Below are 23,843 nucleotides of genomic sequence, written 5' to 3' on the forward strand. Positions count from 1 at the left end.
TGTCCCAATATGAGAGTTTCAAAATATATCAAGCCAAAACTGACAAAACTAAAGTGAGAAACCGATAAAACCACAATCATAGTTTTTAATACCTTCTCCCAGTAAGTGACAGAACAACTAGACCAAAAAATTTGGTAAGGGCATAAAAGATGCAGAGTAGGAGTTAGCAAACTTTATCTCTAAAGGGTTAGATAATAAATATTTTTGGTTTTGTCAGCTATAAAGTCTCTGTTGTTAACCACTCAATTTTTCTTTTGTAAAGCAAAAGCAGACATAGACAAAGAAGTATATGAAAGAGGGTGGGCGTGCTGGCTCATGCCTGTAATCCCAGCACTTTGGGAGGCTGAGGTGGCCAGATTGCCTGAGTTCAGGAGTTTGAGACCAGCCTGGTCAACATGGTGAAACCCTGTCTCTACTAAAATACAAAAAATTAGCCAGGCATGGTGGTGTGCACCCATAGTCCCAGCTACTCAGGAGGCTGAGACACGAGAATTGCTTGAACCCAGGAGGCAGAGGTTGCAGTGAGCTGAGATCGCAGCACTGCAGTCCAGCCTGGGTGACACAGCGAGACTCCATCAAGAAAAAAAAGGTAGTGTATGAATAAGTATGGCTGTATTCCAATAAAACTTTAAGTACAACAAGCTACAATCCAGACTCGTCCTGTTACCTAACACTTATAGAAGATTACATCCAACAACTACAGAATACATGTTCTTTTCAAATGCAAAAGGTATGTTCACCAAAATAGAGCATATGCTGGATCATAAAATAAGTCTCAATAAATTTTAAGAGTGAACTATTATAAAATATGTTCTCTGACCACAATGAAATTAAATTAGAAACCAGTAACAGAAAGACATCTGGGAAAAAACACACAAATATCTAGAAACAAAACATTTCTAAATTAGAAAATATTTTGAAAAGAAAGATAAAACTGTATCAAAAGCTGTGGGCTGCAGCTAAAGTACTGTGAGGAAAATTTATAGCTTTAATATTTATATTTTAAAATAAGACAAATACAAAATTAGTAAAGTTCTACCTTAAAAGCCAGGTAAGCCCAAAGTAATTAGAAGAAAGAAAATAAAGAGCAAAAATCAATAAAATGAAAAAGAGACAACAGAAAAAATAAAGCTAAAAGTTCGTTCATTGTTGGTACAGTTGCTCTGGAAAACAGTTTGGCAGTTCCTCTAAACCAGGGTGTCCAATCTTTTGGCTTTCCTGGGCCACATGGAAGAAGTAGTCTTGGAACACATAAAATACACTAACGATAACTGATGAGCAAAAAAAAAAAAAAAACAAAAAACAAACCAAAAAAAACCTCATAATGTTTTAAGAAAGTTTATGAATTTGTGTTGGGCTACATTCAAAGCCATCCTGGGCTGTGGTTTGGACAAGTTGCTCTAAAGGTTGAACACAGAGTTACCATGTGACCCAGCAATTTCACTCCTAGGTATATACACAAGAGAAATGAAAACATAAGTCCACACAAAAACTTGTACGCAAGTGTTCATAGCAGCATTATTCATAATAGTTAAGAAGTAAAAACACCCAAATGTCCATCAAATGATGAATGGATAAATAAAATGTGGTATACAATGGAATATTATTCAACAGTAAAAAGAAGTGCTTTGACATAAATGAACCTTGAAAACATCATGCTAAATGAAAGAAATTAGTCACAAAAGACCAAATATTATATGATTCCATTTATATAAAATGTCTAGGACTAGGGGAGTTAGGAAGAAAATAAGTATGGGGTTCCTTTCACGGGTGATGAAAAAAATATTCTAAAACTGATTGAGGTAAAGATTGTACAACTCTGTGAACACCCTAAAAGCCAATGAGTTAAACACTTCAAACACTATGCATTGTATGGTATGTAAATTATATTTCAATAAAACTCCACCTCCCAAAGTGCTGGGACTATAGGCATGAGCCACTGTGCCCAGCCAAAGCTATTATTTTTGAAAGTTGGATCACTGAAAACATTTTTTAAAATTTTTATAAACTCCTAGCTACACTAATGAAGAGGGGAAAACAAAAAAGGGAAAAACACAAACTAATAAGAAATGAAAGAGGAAGTATCACTCCAGATCTTATATACAATAAAAGAAAAAAGGCAATATAAACAACTTCACCTAACACATTTGACAATTGTGTTAGAAATGGATCAATTAGCAAAACTGACACAAAATAAAATGGAAAATCTGAATAGCCCCAAATCTATTAAAGGAACTGCATTCTTTGTCAAATAGTCCAAGAAAGAAAATGCCAGGCCCATATGGCTGCACTAATGAATTATAACAAACATTTAAGAAAAAAACAAAACACCAACCTTACACAAACTCATTCATAAAATAAAGCAGGAAGAAACATCTTCCAACCATTTTATGAAGCTAGTATAATGCTGATACCAAAACTCCAGTTATTTTTTTTAAAAGACAATTACAGCACATCCTGATAAAGGCAGATTCAAAAATTCTTAACACAGTATCAGCAAATCAAAACCAGCTATATATTAAAAGGATAACATGATGAACTACAGTTTATCACAGTAATTCAAGGTAGTTTAACATGAAAATCAAACAATATAATTCATGATATTAACAGAATAAAGTGTTGGGAGAAAAGCTGAGTGTTGGGAGAGAAGCTGAGGTAGGGCTTGCATGTCTGACACAATACAAAAGAGTCTTGGAACATGTCCAGGGTCCAGAGTCTAAAACCCCTCCTGGCCTTTGGAATGTGTCTAGACTTGCTGGCTCCTGGCTTCTAGCACTCCCATTATCTCAAGTAGCTATATGTTTCAAAGAAATGCTACATCATCACAGCTGCAGCTCATTTGCTTGATACACCACTTCCTTTCAACCCCCACATCCTTACCACCTGTTTCTTTGATCACCAATAAACAGTGTGGGCTCCCAGAGCTTGGGGCCTTCACAGCCTCCATACTAGCATTGGCCCCCTGGTCCCACCTTCTTTCTTGTCTTTTCTCATTTCTTTGACTCCGCCGGACTTCACAGCCCCCACGGCCTGGTGTTGGGTCTGATCACCCTAACATTTGTGGTACCAACATGGGGCAACGAAGACCCCAGTGAAGGAACACTAGAGTACGTCAAAGTGGAGGACACATCATCAGAGGACACCTGAGGACGACTGGAAGAAGCTTGGTGGGGAAGCTGAGCACTCGGAAGCACCAGGGTAACAATGGGACAAAGTAAAAGCAAACATTCTGCTTACTTGAATTTCTTAAGGCATTTATTACGAAGGACAGTGAAAGTTAGTACTCAGAATGTATCACTCTTTAGTACAGTAAAGCAGTTTTGCCCATGGTTTCCGGAACAAGGGACTATGGAATTGGATGAATGGGAGAGAACTGGAAGAGATTTTAAAAAGGCATATAAAGATGGAGCAAAAACTCCAGTTTCCATTTGGTCAAAGTGGAAGCTAATAAAGGCAGCTCTTGAGCCATTTCAAACAGATGATGAGATGGATTCAGATGAGGAAGAGGACAAAAGTGTAAAAAACTTCAGATTCTGAGTGTGAGGAACAGCTAACTGGAGGAGATTAAAGAAAAGAAAGGAAAACTTAAAAAAGTATGTTTTACTAGCACGTCAGCTCCACCTGCTGAATTAAGTGAATGGCCACCTCCTCTCTCCCCCTTACTGGGCAAGAAAATGAATTAGCTGAAAAACTTACTGCTCCTATAGTTGCAACATTAAAACCTGGAGCAATTGGTGGTGCTATACGAAATTCTATTTAAAAAAGCTAGAGCTGAGGGAGACCCTGAAGCATGGCAATTTCCAGTTACTATAACCTAGCAAAGAGGACAGAATATAGCTAATTGGGCCACTTTTCCTTTAAGTTTTAAAGGAATTTAAGCAAGCCATTAGTCAATATGAACTGAACTCTCCTTTTGTGCAAACTTTGTTGAAAAATGTGGCCTTGATAATAGGTTAATACCATATGATTGGGATACTTTCACAAAATCTGTTCTCACTTTGTCCCAGTACTTGCAGTTTAAAACCTGGTGGGCTAACTAAGCTCAAACTCAGGCAAGGGAAAACACACAAGTGCAGCCACCTGTGCCTGTTTCCGTTGAACAGTTAATGGGAGTTGGCCCTAATTGGGGTAGATTAGAGAATCAAGCAGTAATGGAGGATGTTGCCATTGTTCAGCTGCGCTCTGTGTGCTTACGGGCATGGGAAAGGATAAATGTTACAGGAGAAAAATATCTTTCTTTCAGTTCTGTCTGACAAGGACTTAAAGAACCATATATTGATTTTATTGCTTGGCTCCAAGAGGCTGTGTATAAAGCCATAATTGATAAAACAGCCCAGGATGTTATAATACAGCTTCTTGCATACGATAATGCTAATGCAGAGTGTCAAACAGTTATTAGACACCTGAGAGGGAAGGCTCATTTAGCTGAATATATTAAGGCTTGTGATGCCATTGGAGGTAACTTACATAAGGCTACTCTTTTAGCTCAGGCTATGGCTGAATTGAAAGTAGGAAAGAATATGCCCTGTTTCTCAGGCTCTTGGTTTAATTGTGGGCAATTTGGACATACAAAACAGGAACGTAGAAAAGGATATCAAAAGGAAAAACCACTACCATCAACCAACAGAAAAGTCTCGGTGTATGTCCCCAGTGTAAGAAAGGCAACCACTGGGCAAATCAGTGTCATTCTAAATTTAGCAAAGATGGGCAACCTCTTTTGCGAAACAAGAAGAGGGGCCCACCTTGGGCCCCTCAACAAACCAAGGCATATCTGGCACAGCCAGCGCCCTTACAAACCATACAACAATTGTCCCCCGCCACAGCAGGTCCCCTGTAGACCTCTCCAGCACAATTCCTGTCTCCTTACTTCCTGGGGAGCCACCAAAGAAGGTCCCCATGGGAGTTAGGAGACCCTCACCCTCAGGAACAGTCTATTACTTGGAAGGTCTAGTCTACATTTAAAAGGTATCACTGTGCATATGGGAATAACTGACTCTGATTATATCAGAGAGATACAACTAATTATTAGTTCCTCAACTCCATGGTCTGCCTCCCCAGGAGAATGAATTGCTCAGTTGCTGCTACCCTACATAAAACTAAGCAGCAGCACAGTGAAAAGAATAGGAGGCTTTGGTAGTACTAATCCAGCAGGAAAAGCTTTATATTGGGTTAATCAAGTGTCTGACAAAAGACCTATTCATATAGTAACTATTCAGGAAAGGATTTTGAAGGACTAGTAAATACTGGAGCTGATGTCTCTATTATTGCTTAAATCAATGGCTCCAACACTGGCCTAAACAAAAGATTTCCATGGGTATCGCTGGTGTAGGGACTGCCTCAGAAGTTTTTCAAAGTTCCTTGATTTTACCATGTCAAGGGCGGGACGGCCAGGGACCATCCAACCTATTATTACACCTATTCCTGTCAATTTATGGGGTAGAGACTTATTGCAACAATGCAGTGCTGAAATATCTATTCCTATGGATCAATATAGTAATAAGAGTGGACAAATGATGAAAAATGCGGGATATTGCTCGGGAGAAGGACTAGGAAAAAATAAAAACAGCCAATCAGAACCTTCAGAAGGATAAACAGGTCAGACTGGATTGGGGTATCATTTTTAGGAGCAGCCATTGTTGAGCCTCTGGCTCCCATTCCTCTTGTTTGGCTAACTACCAAACCAGTTTGGGTGGAGCAATGGTGGCTGAAACAGGAAAAACTGGAGGCTTTAAAAGAACTGGTGCAGGAACAATTGCAAAAGGGATATACACTGACTACTTTCTCCCCTCGTTAATTCTCTTGTATTTGTCATTAAGAAAAAATCTGGTAAATGGAGAATGCTAACAGATTTGAGGGCTGTTAAATGCTGTAATTCAACCCATGGGCATGCTACAACCAGGGCTGCCCTCCCCAACAATGATTCCAAAATACTGGCCTCTTATAGCAATAGATCTAAAGGATTGCTTTTTTACCATTCCTTTAGCTGCCCAAGATTATGAAGAATTTGCTTTTGCTGTTCCCGCCATAAATAATAATGAACCAGCAGACTGATACCATTGGGAAGTACTGCCACAAGGCATGTTAAATAGCCCGACTGTTTGTCAAACTTATGTTGGCAAAGCTATTAAGCGAGTTAGAGAACAGTTTAAAAAATGGTATAGTATCCATTACATGGATGATATTTTGTGTGCAGCTGAAACTAGGGAAGAATTGATGTTGTGCTACAAACAGAAAAGGCCGTAAATGTAGCAGGGTTAATTATAGCCCCCGGTAAAATCCAAACTTCTACTGCCTTTCAATATCTAGGAATGAAGGTAGAACAAAGGGCTATTAAGCCTCAAAAAGTTCAAATTTGGCCGGGCGCGGTGGCTCACGCCTATAATCCCAGCACTTTGGGAGGCTGAGGCAGGCAGATCACAAGGTCAGGAGATAAAGATCATCCTGGCTAACACAGTGAAATCCCATCTCTACTAAAAATACAAAAAAATTAGCCAGGTGTGGTGGTGGGCGCCTGTAGTCCCAGCAACTCAGGAGGCTGAGGCAGGAGAATGGTGTGAAACCAGGAGGTGGAGCTTGCAGTGAGCCGAGATCGCGCCACTGCACTCCAGCCTGGGAGACAAAGCGAGACTCCATCTAAAAAAAAAAAAAAAAAGTTCAAATTTGAAGAGATAATTTAAAAACCTTAAATGATTTCCAAAAATCATTAGGAGACATTAATTGGATTCATGCAACTTTAGGCATTCCTACCTATGCTATGTCTCATCTCTTTTCTACTTTACAAGGTGATTCTAACCTTAACAGTAAATGCTCCCTGTCCAAAGAAGCATTGGAGAAACTTCCATTAATTGAGGGAAAAAATTCAGCAAGCACAAGTAGAACAAATTAATCTGATACAGCCATTACAGTTTTTAGTTTTTCCTACTAAGCATTTGCCTACAGGAGTTTATAGTTCAACAGGATGATCTGGTTGAGTGGCTTCTTCTACCTCACAATACAACCAAAACGCTCACTCTGTACTTAAAAGAAATTGCTTTGCTAGTAGGACAAGCGAGGCTGCCCACAACAAAGCCAAGGGGATATGATCTAAATCAGATTATGGTTTCATTAACAAAACAACAAATTCAACAAACCTATATTAATTCCCAAGAATGGCAAGTTAATTTGGCCAGTTGGCATTCTTGATAATCATTACCCTAAATCTAAGATATTTCAATTTCTATAATTAACATATTGGATATTGCCTTCTATTATTCAAAAAGCCCCTACTGGAGTGGCCATTACTGTTTTTACTGATGAATCTAGTAATGGAAAATCCTCATTTGCAGGACCTCAACAGCAAGTTTTTCAAACTGACATTGCTTAAAGAGCTAATCCAACTTTAAAAACTCAAATACAAAAGTAAAAGGGAAGGGACCAGGAATATAAGACACCGCATATGCAATTGCATTTAGCTTTATTAACATTAAAGTTTTTAAATTTACAAAAAGATCAACCCATGACTGCAGCTGAACAACATCTGACAGGACAAAAGGAAAATAAAAAGGCTGGACAAGATATAGGATGGAGAGATGCACATACAAAGAGCTGGGAAAAAGGAAAGATAATTATATGGGGAAGACGATTTGCTTGTGTCTCTCCAGGTGACAATCAGGTGCCTGTATGGGTGCCCGCCAAACATCTGAAGATCTATCATGAGCCACAGCATCTAGTGGACCCACCTGTACAGTGCAAATTGAAGGTTTAAGGATTGCTTTTTTTGCTATACTATTGCACAAGAAGGATAAGCCTTGATTTGCTTTCTCTACGCCTTCTGTTAATCAGAAAAAGCCTTCTTCTCATTACCAATGGTAGCATTTACCCCACGGTAATTAACCAAAGAGGCAGAAGCTGTTACAAATGCTTCAGCAATGGCATGCCTCCCAGCTACAGCAAAATAAAAATAAAAATAAAAAAGCCTTTGCTTCTGTTTCAGTAGATTTACTAACGTAGGGGTAAGGGCATGTTTGTATTTTTGCAGGAGATGAACACACCATGTGGGTGCCCTCAAGATGTGTATGACCATGGAACAGGAGACTAGAGGGACCCATGGATCCCAACCATGGACCGGGTTTCCCCAGTATGAGCCATAAGCCAGTTGAATCTGAATACAAAGATGGAACAAGGACCAACCAGAGTCATGCTGACATCAACCCCCATAACATGGGACAGATCAAGAAAACCACACAGGAAGCTGAGAAACTGCTGGAGCACCAGGGTTTTACCTTTTGCTAGGATTCAGAGGTACAATAGATGCTTAACGGACCAATGTTTTCTGACTGAATTCCTCTCTACCCTAAATACAAAAGACCCTAATAGGTAGGCAGGAATATCATCGCCCCTATTCAGCATGAAGAAGTTACAGAAGACAGACCTCCATCCTTCTGCAACCCTTAGAATTAAGGGTCCCCTTATAAAAGGGAAAGGGGAAATATGCAAGAAGCATTCAAACCAGAGCAACTCCATTTTGAATAAGGGCTAAAAAAATGAAGCTGGATCACCAACTGGCAATTAAGGGCTGCACAGCCTGCAACTGCCTTGCTCAATTAATTCAAAAACAAAAAGAGGACCTTTTGGATTCAAAGTTGTGTTATGTTACTCTTACATGCCATCTGGAGGACAGAGATGAAAATCTCACCCTCGATACTGTAAAACTATAAGAGCAGGTTTTTGAAGCCTCTCAGGCTCACTTGAATCTGCTCCCTGCAACTGATATTTTCAACGTGATAGCTGATGGGTTGTCTACAATCAATCCTCTTAAATGGATTAAAGCCACTGGAAGCTCTACACTTGCAGACTTTGTTCCAATAATTATGTGCTTGTGCTGTCTCCTTTTAGTCTGCAGATGCGGAAGCCGCCACTGGAAAGAAAGCCGCCCTCAAGAACAAGCAATGATGGCTGTGGTGGTTTTACAAAAAAGAAAAGGGGGGCATGTTGGGAGAAAAGCTGAGTGTTGGGAGAGAAGCTGAGGCAGGGCTTGCATGTCTGACATAATATAAAAGAGTCTTGGAATATGTCTGGGGTCCAGGGTCTAAAATACCTTGTAGCCTTTGCAACCTGTCTAAACTTGCTGGCTCCTTGCTTCTAGCACAGCTATTATCTCAAGTAGCCATATGTTTCAAAGAAAATGCTAAACCATCACAGCTGTAGCTCATTCGCTTGATACATCGCTTCCTTTCAACCCCTACATCCTCACCATCTGTTTCTTTGTTTGATCACCAATAAATAGCATGGGCTCCCAGAGCTTGGGACCTTGGCAGCCTCCATACTAGCATTGGCCCCCTGTTCCCACTTTCTCTCTTAACCTGTCTTTTCTCATTCCTTTGACTCTGCCGGACTTCAGAGCCCCCACAGCCTGGTGTTGGGTCTGATCATCCCAACAAAAAGCTATCCAATCATCTCAACAAATGCAGAAAACATCTGACAAAATTCAACACACATTCATAAAACTCTCCGCAAATTAGAAACAGAAAGGAATTTCCTCAATTTGATACCATTAAGAAAATAAATAGGTAAGCCACAGACTGGGAAAAAATATTTGTAAAACCCATATCTAACAAGAAACTTGTAAAGGAATATATAAAATATGTCAACTCAATAATGAAAACAAGCAATTCAATTTTAAAAAGGGGCAAAAAGATTTGAACAGGCACTTCATAAGGAAGATGTTTAAATGGCCAATATATACAACAGTGTTCATCATCATTAGATGAGCATTAGATTAATTGCAGGGAAATGCAAATTAGAACCAATAACATCCACCAAAATGTATAAAACACCAAATGGTGAAAATGAGGAGCAACTAGAACCCACATAAATAGTTGGTACGAGTGTAAAATTGTGCAGCCACCTTGGGAAACAGCTACCTAGACAGATATGCCAGAGTCCAAGTAGGGTGGGGAGGGTATCTATACAGGAAGACTGTTTGGTTCCAGGTGTTGGAGCTCAAGTGAGGCAAAAAGGGCGTCTGTGCAGGGTAGAGTACTGGCAGTGTCTTAGGTTTCTCACCATAGGAGAAAGGCATATACAAATAGGAAAAGGGAGAAAACCAGAATTAACCCTGTGGTATGAGACCAGAATTGGAGATATCAGTGGACACTCACGGTTTTCAACATATACAACTCATATAGAAATAAAATGTAAATGTGTTTGTATATGTATATAAATATATATATGCATATATTTGCCTAGACATACACATGCCCACACACATTCTCTAGCTTTTTTCACTGAGATGTCATGGGAGCAGTGACATCTCAACAGCGTAACTAGCATTGAGACATTGGCTTCTAAATACTTTTCTTCAGCAAAAGGATCCAGGATTCCTTGGAGAAATGACTGGTTCCAGAGATGGGATAGGAAAAATACAAAATGAGCCTGGAACATCTTGTCTTCAGGAAGTAAAAAAAGATTCAAAGAATGATGAGAACACGTCAGAAAGACACAGAGGGCCTCTCACTAGCCAAACATGGGACAATTCGTACATCAATAATAATGACAACCATAGATTTTTGCCCATTGAATAAAATAGGTACCATAAGTCCATACTGATATAAATAAATGAATAAATCAAAAGTTTATGGCTGGGCATGGTGGCTCACACCTGTAATCCTAGCACTTTGGGAAGCCGAGGCGGGTGGATCACTTGAGGCCAGGGGTTCCAGACGAGCCTGGCCAACATGGCAAAACCCAGTCTCTACTAAAAATACAAAAATTAGTTGGGTGGGTTGGTGCATGCCTGTAATCCAAGGTACTCAGGAGGCTGAGACATGAGAATCATTTGCACCCTGGAGGCAGAGGTTCCAGTGAGCCGAGATCACACCACTGCACTCCAGCCTTGGAACAGAGAGAGACTGTCTCAAAAAAAAAAAAAAAAAAAAAAAAGGTTTGAGGAAAACTGGGATATTTACATCATTTCAAAGTACCTCCATATAAAATATGTATTACAATGGGAAAAGTAGCTTTACCATGGAGAAGTTGGCACATACTGCCTTAATCAAAGTGAAAATCATTAATGAAAGACCAAATGAAATTGTATACCATCTGATAGGATGAGGTATCACTTCTGTGATATTCCTGTTCAAGATATATAACGTAAATTGAAGACATTAGACAAATCCAAATTGAAGGACATTCTATAAAACAGCTGTCTGGTAATCTTCACAGTTCCCTCATGAAGTGAAGGTAAGACTGTGGAACCATTAATATTTAAGATTGAAGGACACATGACAGTTAAAATGTAACATGTGACTCTGCACTATCCTTTTGCTATAAAGGACATTTTTGGAATAATAGGCAAAACCTGAATGTCAGGGTCTGATGCTTAGATGGTATTATGTCTCAATGTTGATATCCTAATTTAAAAAGTTGTATTGTGGTTATTAGGAGAATGTGCTATATAACATATTTGGGGATGGTCACAGCAACTTACTCAAATGGCCCATAAAAATAAAGGTTTTTTGTTCTGTAAGTTTTCTGCAAATTTGAGATATAGTTTCCAAAAATAGTTTCAGATCCTTAACAAAATGTACATACATAAATTATGTGTGTATATATATATATATATGTACACACATGTGTGTATATATGTATGCACATATATATGCACACACATATGTGTGTATGTGTGTGTGTGTATATGTGTATATACACATATACACACACACCCACACACACCCAAGTTAATGAATCAAAATTCTCTCGGAGGCTGTACAGTTTATGTCAAAGTCTTCAAAGCATTTAATACATTTCCTTATGAAAAAAAATTGCAATGGTTCTATATCCATAAGAGTAATACTGAATAATGCTGATTGTATGCCATTTATTTTCAATATAGGGAAGGATACCACCAGCCACTCCCTGCCACTCTTCTATTTGATAACTACAAACGCTCTCTGTCAGTCAAAATAAGTCTCTGTCACTTCAGTGTATATAATTGAATTTCCTCTTTTTTTGGGGGGGGACACAGTCTTGCTCTTGTCGCCCAGGCTGGAGTGCAGTGACACAATCTCGGCTCACTGCAACCTCCGCCTCCTGGGTTCAAACAACTCTCCTGCTTCAACCCCCGCAGTAGCTGGGAGTACAGGCACGTGCCACCACGCCCGGCTAATTTTTTTGTAGTTTTAGTAAAGACAGGGTTTCACCATGTTAGCCAGGATGATCTCAATCTCCTGACCTCATGATCCGCCCGCCTCAGCTTCCCAAAGTGCTGGGATTACAGGCATGAGCCACGGTGCCCAGCCTGAATTTCTTGTAGACATATTTTGGGTTAAGAAGGTTGTGAGTCTGCTGATCTTTTATGAAATCAGGCCTACAGATGTCTATTCATGTAAAATTGAAAGATTTCCACAAATAATGTGTGTGCCAGTCGGGCATGGTAGCACATACCTGTAGTCCCAGCCACTCAAGAGGCTGAGGTGGGAGGATTAATTGAGGCTAAGAGTTAAAAGGCTGTGGTGTGTTATGATCATGCCTGTGACCAACCCCTGCACTCCAGCCCAGGTAACATAGCAAGACCTTTGTCTCTTAAAATATATATGTATATGCATGTGTGCTAGAGCTCATTAAATGTCAAGGAAGGCTCAAGCTCATCCGCTCAATAAATCCACTCTCACAGCCTAATTCAGTATGACAAGCAAACAGGCCACATGATGATGTGACTTAATTTATGAGTAGTTCTAGTATGTATTTAAAGCTTTAAATCTTCCTTTCTGACTTCAAGTAAGTTGAATAACACAAAACATATTAACCATAAGAAGAAAGACTGGTACATTAGACTATCAAAATTAGGAATCTCCACTCATCAAAAGAAAATGAATGGGAAGCTCTAGCATGGGAAAAATACAACACACATCTGACAAAGAATTTTTATATAGGTTATATAAAAAACTCCTACAAAGAGAAGATTAAAAACTCAAGTTTTAAACAGGCAAAAGACTTGAACAAATACTTCAAAACAAACTTCAAAAATAAGCCTTGAAAATGTTGACTACAGTATCTTAAAATTGTGAATGAATATCTCATAGAATAAAGCACTGGAATGTATGATTTTTTTTTAATGGACAAGACTACACATTGTTTTGAAATATATAAAAAACATGTTTTCCTGCATACTATACAAGTTTAAACTGGCTGAGACTCCTATTCACTGAAAATCTGTATCACCTAAGAAATATAAACAGTCATTATCAACTGTTAGTGATTCAACTTTGAGACCAAAATTTCCTGCTCTTCCTTTTTAAGTTTTAGATAGGCTTAACTGAAGAATATTCTAGTATCACTTATCTATGTAAAACAGAATTTTCTGGAATTCATACTGTAAGACAAAATACAGAAACAAACTTGGTGTTCAGGAAGATGTAAGACTAAAATTGTCATTCACAGCTCCCAATTTCAAAATTCTGTGTTCATTAAAATAGGTTCATTGTTCTCACTGAATTTATACTCTCTAAAGGCTTTATGGCAAATAAATGCTATCAATGTGAACTTATAAATTTGAGTTGATAAAATGCTGCTTTTATCAATGTTTTATTTGATATAATACGACTTAATTTGATAAAATGTTCCACTGCTTTAAAATACTTGAAAAATAAGCTGAATTTAAGAACTGCTAGGCATTTTACCGAGACCAAGAACTACACAGACCTTGTGAAAATGACATATTCACCATGATACTGGCTAACTGCTCAGGAACACTGAGTAAGATAAATCACTGAGATCACTGTTCAACAAATACATACAGTACTTATCCCTATAACATTTGGCACAGCATATTTTATTGCAACACTTACCGGTGCTACTATTTTTCCTGTCTGTCCAACTTGCATGTCATTGGGAACAAAGCCAGCATCAACAGCAGCACGGGAAGCACCAACTAAGGGGAAAAAATATTTGTCATTTTTTTCAAGCTCTACTATTCAGCTAGTTAGGATATTCCCTGATAACTGTAAATAAAGACATTGATTTAGAATTCTAAGTACTAGCATATTTTATACAGAAAGCTTCAAGGAAAAACTTCTTTTTATACCCAAGTATTTCAGATTTTAATTTAGGCTTAACTCTTCTGCATGCTTTATCAAAAAGGCATTCATAAACTTTACACTATAATGTTTAGAATGTCATTACATAATGCTCCTTTAAGTAACAACTTCACAAGTTTTGAAGAAAGGACTTACAATATTACCTCTTGTAATACTATAAAGAGAAGATACTGGATAAAGAGTTACAAATAACAAGATGAAGGTTTAACCAATATTTGCTATCAAATTAATAAATAAAATTTAACTGGCTTTCTATTCTCATTCAACAGGAGTCAACAATGAGCTCTATACTTGGAGTAAAACAACCTCTTCCCCAGCAGGAGTCAAGAATGAGCCTCAGGCCTCTTCATCTCAAGCTGAAAAGGACAGAGGGAGCCATAGACAATACAGCTGACCACCTCCAAACACGCACAGCCTCACCACCACTATCTTGAGTCAGCCAGGACTAATTACACCCTGCCCTTCATTTATGTCTGTCCCCACAAGTCCCAAACTCAAAGGTTATCCTTCATAACCTATACACTGATCCCCATAATGCTCTGCATGCTCCCTAACCTGTACCCATCTCCCATATTCCTGACCCTTACACTGTGATTTCTGGAATACACAGCCCAATATCAGCAAAACTTAAGTTATATTAAGTTTTATTGAAATGTAAGTTTTAGAACTTAAAACTTAAGTTTATTAAAACTCAGGTTTTATTTACCTAATAAAACTTAACTTTAAATTGGCTCTGTCTGAAATATAGCTACTCCTGCTTTCTTTCAATTAGCACCACCATGGTATATCTCTCTCCACTCATTTACTTTATAGGTATATGTATTTTTATATTTAAAGTGGGTTTCTTGTAGACACCATATAGTTGGGTCTTACTTTTTCATCCACTATGACAATCTTTATCATTAATTGGTGCATTTACACTACTGATGTTGAAAGTAATGACTGACATAGTTGGATTAATATCTACCATATCTGTAACGGCTATTTGTTGCCCTTCTTCTTTTTTCCTATTTTTGTCTTCCACCAACTGAGCATTTTAAATAATTCCATTTTGTCTCTTTTCTTAGCTATTAGTTGTATTTTTGTTTTACTTTAGTGGTGGTCCTAGAGTTTGCAATATTCATTTACAATTAATCCAAGTCCACTTTCAAATAACACTTCACTACTTCACAGGTGGTACAAGTACCATTAAATAACAAGATAATCGTAATCCCTATCTCCTGTTTCTTACATGGTGATTCATTTCACTTATATATGAGCACATAAGTAATTATAATACATGAGCATATGTAATTGAATACAACGTTATTATTTTAAACAAACTGTTACCTATTAGATTAAAAAAAATAAAACTTATTTTACCTTCACTCATTCCCTCTTCAATGCTCTCACTTGCTTTATATACATCAGAGTTTTTGACCTCTACCATTTCCTTCTCTCTGGAAGAACTTTTAGCATTTCTTGCAAGTCTATGACATAGTCTGCCAATTTTTGTCTGAGAAAGTCTTTATTTCTCTTTCATTTTTAAAGGATAATTTCACAGGGTATAAAATCCTATGTTGGTGGGTGTTTTCTCTCAGCACTTTAAACATTTTACTACACTCTCTTCTTGCTTGCATGGTTTCTGAAAAGAGATTGGATGTAATTATTATCTTTGCTATTCATAGGTATGGTGGATTTTTCCCTCTGGCTTCTTTCAGTATTTGTTCTTTATTTTTTATTTTCTGCAGTTTGCAAATGATAGGCGTAGGTCAAGTTCTTCTGGCATTTATCATATTTGGTGTTCTCTGAGCTTCCTAGATCTGTGGATTGGTATCTGACATTAATGTGGGGAAATCCTCAGTCAGATATTGCTTCTGCTCCTTTCTCTCCTCTTCTGGTATTCCCATTACATGTTATACTCTTAGTAGTTGTTCCACAATTCTTAGATATTATATTATAGTTCAGGTTTTCTGTTTTTTTGTTTTTTTTTTTTTCTTCTTCTTCTTCTTCTGGTTCTTTTTCTCTTCGTTTTTCAGTTCTGGAGGTTTCTACTGAGATCCTAGAGCTCAGAGATTCTTTCCTCAGCCATATCCAGTCTACTAAGAAGTCCTTAAAAGGTATTCTTCATTTCTGTTACAATGTTTTTTATCTCTAGCATTTCTGTTTCTTTCTTGGATTTCTAGCCCTCTGCTTATATTGCACATCTTACTTGCTCTTTATTCATTAGAGACCTTAGCATACTAATCCCAGTTGTTTTAAATTTCCAGTCTGATTATTCTAGCTGAGGGGTTCTGATGCTTTCTCTGTCTCTTCAAACTTTCTTTTACCTTCTAGTATATCTCGCAATATTTTCTTGATAGCCCAACATGAGATACACGGGTAAAAGGAAGAGCTGTCATTAAGCCTTTATTACATGGTGGTAAGGTGCTGGGGGAAAGGAAGCATTCTACAGTCCTATGTTGAGGTCTTGGTCTTTTACTAAGACCATACCTCAATAAGACCATATTGAGACTGAACTTTACACATGCTTCTCAGTTCCTCTCTCTCCCTTAGGTGGGACAGGATGGCTAGAATGGCTGAAGTTGAGTATTTACCTTTCCTCAGGTCAGTTAGGCTCTGATAATGCCCCAGCAAATTAATCTCTGGTTAAACAGTTCCTCCTGAAGGAGGTCAGACCTTGTTAAGAAGAACAGAATGCTCTGGCATATTTTAAAGTGGTTCCCTTTCCCCTCCCCTTATTGGAAGCATGAGGTGATTTTTCTCTAATTTTCACCATGAGGAAGAGCTCCTGAAGGTAAAACTCACAAAAATGTTGGGAGCCCACACTGGATACCCCTAGAGTTTTTTGTCAAAAAAACAAAAATCCAGAGTCTCACTCTGTTGCCCAGGCTGGAGAATATTGGTACGATCTTGGCTCACTGCAACCTCCATCTCCAGGGTTCAAGTGATTCTTCTGCCCCAGCCTCCCAAGTAACTGAGACTACAGGTGCATGCTGCCATGCCCGACTAATTTTTACATTTTTAGTAGAGATGGGGTTTCACCATGTTGGCCAGGCTGGTCTCGAACTCCTGGCCTCAAGTGATCTGCCCACCTCGGCATCCCAAAGTGCTGGGATTACAGACATGAGCCACTGTGCCCGGCCCACCTGGAGTTTTTAACATGGAACCTCCATGTTAAAATTCATCAACAAGAGTTCAGGTTCCCCTACCCCACCACCAGCTCCTGTGGAGGTTGCTACTTTTGGATTTCTGCTCTGGGAAGTTGTGATTATCTGTGTTTGCTTGTTGGTTTCTCCAGTTTGGGGGACGGACAGCAGTTTGCCATGCAACCTCGCTTCTCCTATGGATGTAAGATGAGTTTTGATTCTTCGGTTTGTTCAGTTTTTCACTTGTTGTTAGGACAAAATGGTGACTTCCAAGCTTCTTATATGCCAGACTGGAAACTGAAAGACGTACATTAGTCTTATCTTAATTCCTGGAGATTTCAACACTTGGAGATTTGAACAACTCTCCTCCAGTGAGCTTGCCCACCACTATACCTCAGCCACACCCATGATCATATCCTACACATTTTCTTTACCAAGATTGCTCAACAGTCTCAATTTTCAGCGTCTTTCTGACCTCCTCTTTCCAGCTGACATTCACTTCCAACATTCCTCTGACCCCACAGTAATCTACAATTCTATTCACTCTCCCCCATTGTCCTGTTGTTTTTGCCCACTTTAAATTCTATAATCAATCATTCTAATCATTCCTTTGCTATGCCTTCAACTTCCTTGTTCTCCTCTTACATCACCACACACTCAGAAAAACCTCCATCTCTGGCTGATTAAGTAACCTTTCCACTTTTTCCGTATCTCTTCTCCTGCAGTTCAGCATTACTGGAGAAAAACATCAAATATCCAACCATGTGAAGTATATTTTCCTCTAAATAAATAAGCCTTAATTCCTGGCAGTTATACTAAGTTCCCCTAGTCCTTTCATTAGCCCACTGTTTCCTAAACTATAATTTCATATATTTTCTTCTCTCTTCAAACTTCCTATACCTCTTTAGCATCCTCATTCTCAACTGATGACTTTGCTTCTTATCCACTAAAAAAAATTGAAAGGATCAAAAGAGAATTTCCACATGCTCTGAGTAACACATCTACCCACCACCTGCAGCTATGTCCACATTCTCTCTTGTCTACTCAAGGACATCACTCCAGTAATTCTGACTTTTCCCTCAGGGAAGAATTACTGGAGTGATGTCCTTGAGTGAAATGAAAAAGTATGTGAAGGGAAAAAAGTATGACTACTTTTCCCTCTCCTGGAGCACTCCCATCGGCACAGAAGCATGTTATTACCTGTCCCAGCTTTATGAAGTTCCTCTGTTGGCCAGACTCCTCTTCTAGCTACCATCCATTTCCCTGCTTCCCTATATAGCAAAATCCCTCAAAAAAGTTATCTGTATTCACTGTCTCCAACTCCAGGCCTCCCACTCTATCTCTAAAAACCTTTTCATTAAAATATAACCTACATACAGAAAAAGACAAACATGCTGCTCCAGAGCATTATCATACAGAGAACACAACCATGTAACCACTACCTACGACTAGCCTTTTATTTTTTATTTTCTTTTCTTAGACAGGGTCTTGTTCTGTCACCCAGGCTGGAGTGCAGTGGCACAATCACAGCTCGCTGCAGCCTTAACCTCCTGGGCTTAAGTGATTTCTCCTGCTTCAGCCTCCCAAGCAGCTGGGACCACAGGTGCATACCACCATGCCTGGCTAATTTTGATATTGTTTGTAGAGACGGAGTTTTGCCATGTTGCCCAGGCTGGTCTAAACTCCTAGGCTTAAGCAATCCTCCCACTTTGGCCTCCCAAAGCATTGGGATTACAGGTACAATTCACTGCCTGGCAGGACTATTCTTTTAAACCCACTCTAATGAGACTTTTGCTTCCATCACTCCACTGAAACTGCTTAAAGTAGCCAGTGATGTCTAAGTGGTTCAATCCAATAGTCACTCTTCAGTCTTTACCGTCCTTGACCTGTTAGAAGTGTGTGTCATAGTTGATCAATTTTTTCCTCCTCAATGAAACACTCCACATGGGTTTCAAAACATAGCCTCTGCCCTGGTTGTCTAGACTAACTTACTACTCCTTTTTGGTCTTCTTTCTCCTTTTCTCTCTTAGCTCTTAATCATACAGTGTTTATGGCTCAGTCCTGAGACTTTTTTTTTTTTTTTTCTGCTTAAGAGACAAAGTCTCATTCTGTTGCCCAGGCTGTAATGCAGTAGCTATTCACAGGCACAGTCATAACACAATACAGCCTCAAACTCCTGGGCTCAAGAGATCCTCCTGCCTTAGCCTCCTGAGTAGTGGGGACTACAGGCTCACACCACTGCACCTAGCCTGGGACCTCTTTTTTATCTATACTCCCTCCCTTGGTAATTTCATCCAGTCTCATGGCTTTCAGTATCATCCAAATGAACTAATTCCCAAATATGTGTATCTAGCCCAAACTTCTCCATAGAACTCCACACTCCTATACCAACTGCTTAATTGACTTGTCTACTCAGTGTCTGTTATTAGACATCGCAAAAATTAACATGCCCAAAACTGAACTCCTGATCTCTCCCTGGAAACTGCTTCACTCGAGATATTCCTTATCTCAGCTAACTGTAACTCCACCCTACCACTCACCAGGACAAATACTTTCTCTCATAATCCACATCCAATCTGTCGGGAAATCCTTTGTCTCTACCTTCAAATATATATCTCAAAACTGACAATTTCTCCCCACATCGACTGCAGCTACCCTGGTCCAAACCATGAGTATCTCTCACCTACATGACTGATATAGCCTGCTAAATGATCTCCCCATTACTGTACTTACCCCCTACAGCTTATTCTTAAAACTGCAGCCAAAGTGATCCTTTAAAAATGTGTTAGATCATGTCATTCTTCTGCTCAAACCTTGAAATGGCTCCCCATTTCATTCAGAGAAAAGTAATCTCTTTACAATGTCCTATAAGGCCCTGTGTGATCTGTCTCGTGTTGCCTCCCAGTTTTATCTCTTACTACTTTCTCTTTTGCACTTTCCATTCCAACATTGGCCTTCTTCCTATTCGTCAAATAGGCCAGATGTGTTCCTGCCTTAGACAGGTTCTCTGCACTTTACTGGTTGCTCTGGTCTGGAGCACTCTCCCCTAGATCTCCTCATGGGTCGCTTCCTCACCTCCTTCAAACCTTTGTTCAGGTGTCTCCTTTTTTTTTTTTTTTTAGAGTGTCTCTGTCACCCAGGCCGGAGTGCAGTGGCACAATCTTAGCTCACTGCAACCTTCACCTCACAGTTCAAGTGATCCTCCCACCTCAGCCACCTGAGTAGCCAGGACTACAGGTGTGTGCCACCACACCCAGCTAATTTTTGTATTTAGTAGAGGTGGGGTTTCAACATGTGGGCCAGATTGGTCTTGAACTCCTGGTCTCAACTGATCCACCCATCTTGGCCTCCCAAACTGCTGGGATTCCAGGCATGAGCCACCACACCCAGCCAAATGTCTCTTTCTCATTAAGGCCAAATCTGGCTACCTTATTTTAAACTTCAATCTTGCCCTCCAATTCTCACCCCCATTACCCATTCTATTAGTCTCCCTAACACTTACGACTCTCTTTTGTTTTTGTTTTTTTTTTTTGAGACAGAGTCTCGCCCTGTTGCCCAGGCTGGGGTGCAGTGACGTGATTTCTGCTCACTGCAACCTCTGCCTCCCAGGTTCAAGCGTTTCTCCTGCCTTAGTCTCCCAAGTAGCTGGGACTATAGGCACGCACCACCATGCCCAGCTAATTTTTGTATCTTTTAGTAGAGATGGGGTTTCTCCATGTTGGCCATGCTGGTCTCAAACTCCTGACCTCAGGTGACTACAGGAGTAAGCCACCACACCTGGCCCATATTATATTATTTACTAATTTATTGTGTTAGTGTCTGTAGTAGGCAAGAAAATGGCCCCTCCAAAGATATATTCATGTCCTAATCCCCAGAACCTGTGAATATTACCTACGTGGCAGCAGATATGATATAAAGCTAAGGATCTTGAGAGGGAGTTTATCCTGGATTATCTACGTGGGCCCTAAATGCCATTACACGTATCTTTTTTGTTTTTGAGACGGAGTCCCGCTCTGTTACCCAGGCTGGAGTACAGTGGCACAATCTCAGCTCACTGCAACCTCTGCCTTCTGGGTTCAAGGAATTCTCCTGCCTCAGCCTCACAAGTAGCTGGGATTACAGGTGTGTGCCGCCACACCAAACTAATTTTTATATTTTTGGTACAGACGGGGTTTCACCATGTTGGCCAGGCTAATCTCGAACTCTGGACCTCAGGTGATCCGCCCACCTTGGCCTCCCAAAGTGCTGGGATTACAGGCATGAGACACTGTGCCCGGCATGTATCCTTATAAGAGGGACACAGAAGGAGATTGAATGCAGTCCCACAGAGAAGATGATATGAAGACAGAGGTAGAAGTTGTAGTGATGTGGCCACAAGCCCAGGAATATCAGAGTACCCATCAGAAGCTGGAAGAGGAAAATAACAGATTATCTCCTAGAGCCCCCAGAGGGAGTATGGCCCCTGCTAACACTTCAACACACCTCTGGCCTCCAAAGCTGTGAGAGAAAAACTTTGTTGCTTTAAGCTACCAAGTTTGTAGTAACTTATTACTGTAGCCAAAATAAACTAATAGCACCTAAAATAGTACCTGGAATACGGCAGACACTTAATACTTGTTCAAAGAAAGAATGAATGAAAATAAACCCTGAAATACTACCATCTGATTATACAGTGTCTATATAATGCCTTTATTCTGACAAAACTATTACTGTTTCTATGGGTACACATGTTATGTAATAGAAATGCACAGGAAAACCACAGAAAGTTACAGGAAAACCCTGGAAAGTTATATGTAAAACTCTTAAAAGGAGGGTGAGATGATAGAATTGAGACATTTTAATATATATTCATTGTAGTGATTGTATAATTCAAAAATAATCAAATGTCTTTAAAAAGATTTTTTTTCGAAACAGGGTCTCAATTATGTTGCCTAGGCTGGTCTCAAACTCTTAGGCTCAAGCAATCCTCATAACTTAGCCTCCCAAGTATCTGGGATTACAGACACATGCTACCACACCTGGCTTAAATTTTTTTGGTTTTTCAAAAAACATCACTCTCTTCTCATCAATGCACTTTTAGCAATAGGTTCTACCTTACCTATAAATGGTTAACTACAGTTTTAAATTTTTAACTATGAACTTAAAAACTTTAAATGTATTTCTATTTGTGTAAGATTTATATTAAGACCACCAAAAAAAGATGAAAAACCAGGGTGTTCCTGAATCTGAAGTAGGCACTGAAACTAATATTTCATTATTTTGTCTTTTATTATTATTTTTGAGACAGGACCTCACTCTGTTGCCCAGGCTGGAATGCAGTGGCACAACCACAGTGCACTGCTGCCTCCACCTCTCAAGCTCAAGCAATCCTTCCACCTTAGCCTCCCAAGTACTTGGGACTACAAGCACACACCAATATGCCTGGCTAATTTTTAAATTTTGTAGAGATGGGGTCTCACTACATTGCTAGGGCTGGTCTCAAATTCCTGGGTTCAAGCAATCCCCCTGCCTCAGCCTCCTAAAGTGCTAGGATTACAGATGAGCATTACTGTGCCTGGCCCATTTCAATATTTTTAAAGTGAAGGAAAAAACCTACTAAGATCAGGCAAATGTAAGGGATACTAGGAGGCCTTCTCCTCACTGAATGCTATATGCCATTTGCTTGGAGGCTTAAGAAAAACTGGTTCAAAGAGAAAAACTGAAAAATCCAGAAAGTAAAATAATTTGTAGGGTTGAAAGGCTTACACAAAAAGGAAATAATGAAGAAAAAATATTTCCAACAAAGAGGGAATATCTTTCTACTAAGGAAAATAACTTTACCTGCAGCATGTAGTTGATCTGCTAAGTCATACAACAACTTAAAGTTCTCGCCACTCTTCAAGCCTCGACCTCATTTAAAAAGATGAAAAAAAAAACAAAACAAAAAAATTAGGCAAACATCAAATTCATTCTAGAATAATTTTGCTATTTTATATACTGGAGTAAATTTTCATATTATGTAACTGCCATATTAAGCATGTCACCTCCTCTATAAAACCTTTTCTGACCTCTCCTATCACACTCCTATACTTCTATAAAGCATTCAACATACTATAATTAACTAGTTAACTAATTATGTAATTAATATGAGTTTTTTTCCCACTAGAATAAAAACTCTTTAATTTCAGGATCTATATCTATCTTGGTCACTGCCATATCTCAATATTTAGCAAAACTCTACATATAATAGATGCTCAATAAATTTCTCTGAATGACTGCATAAAGTTATTATTTGAATGGGAGTCATCTCAAGGACTTTAAACTCCTCGAGAGGAAGAGCATTCTGCCTTTTCATCTGTTTCTCCAGCACTTGGCAATAAGCTTGTCATAGAACAGATAACCAATATACATTTATTGAATAGATAAGTGAATAAACAAGTCAGGACCTGGTGCTTTTTGTTGTATAAAATACAAAATAATAGTAATAATAATTATTATTATTATTATTTAGACGAAGTTTCACTCTTGTTGCCCAGGCTGGAATACAATGGCACGATCTCGGCTCACTGCAATCTCAGCCTCCCAGGTTCAAACAATTCTCTTGCCTCACCCTCCCAAGTAGCTGGGACTACAGGCATCCACCACCATGCCCAGCTAATTT

At 39.2% G+C, this 23,843-nt stretch overlaps 1 protein-coding gene across 3 annotated transcripts in view; it reads right to left on the reverse strand.

Annotated features, from left to right (window-relative positions):
• The window catches only part of ETFA (electron transfer flavoprotein subunit alpha), a 102,329-nt gene that overhangs the window by 51,107 nt on the left and 27,379 nt on the right, over positions 1-23,843 (reverse strand). For 2 of the 3 annotated variants that reach the window (XM_025389889.1, XM_025389891.1), the window contains 2 exons: positions 23,024-23,092; positions 13,827-13,909 (listed from right to left, as the gene is read on the reverse strand). In XM_025389889.1, the coding sequence (XP_025245674.1) occupies positions 13,827-13,909; positions 23,024-23,092 (152 nt within the window). The remainder of the gene's footprint in view (positions 1-13,826; positions 13,910-23,023; positions 23,093-23,843) is intronic. The other variant, XM_025389890.1, reaches the window with a different exon arrangement.

Source organism: Theropithecus gelada, chromosome 7a, assembly GCF_003255815.1.
Source record: "Theropithecus gelada isolate Dixy chromosome 7a, Tgel_1.0, whole genome shotgun sequence".
Classification (NCBI taxonomy): Eukaryota; Metazoa; Chordata; class Mammalia; order Primates; family Cercopithecidae; genus Theropithecus; species Theropithecus gelada.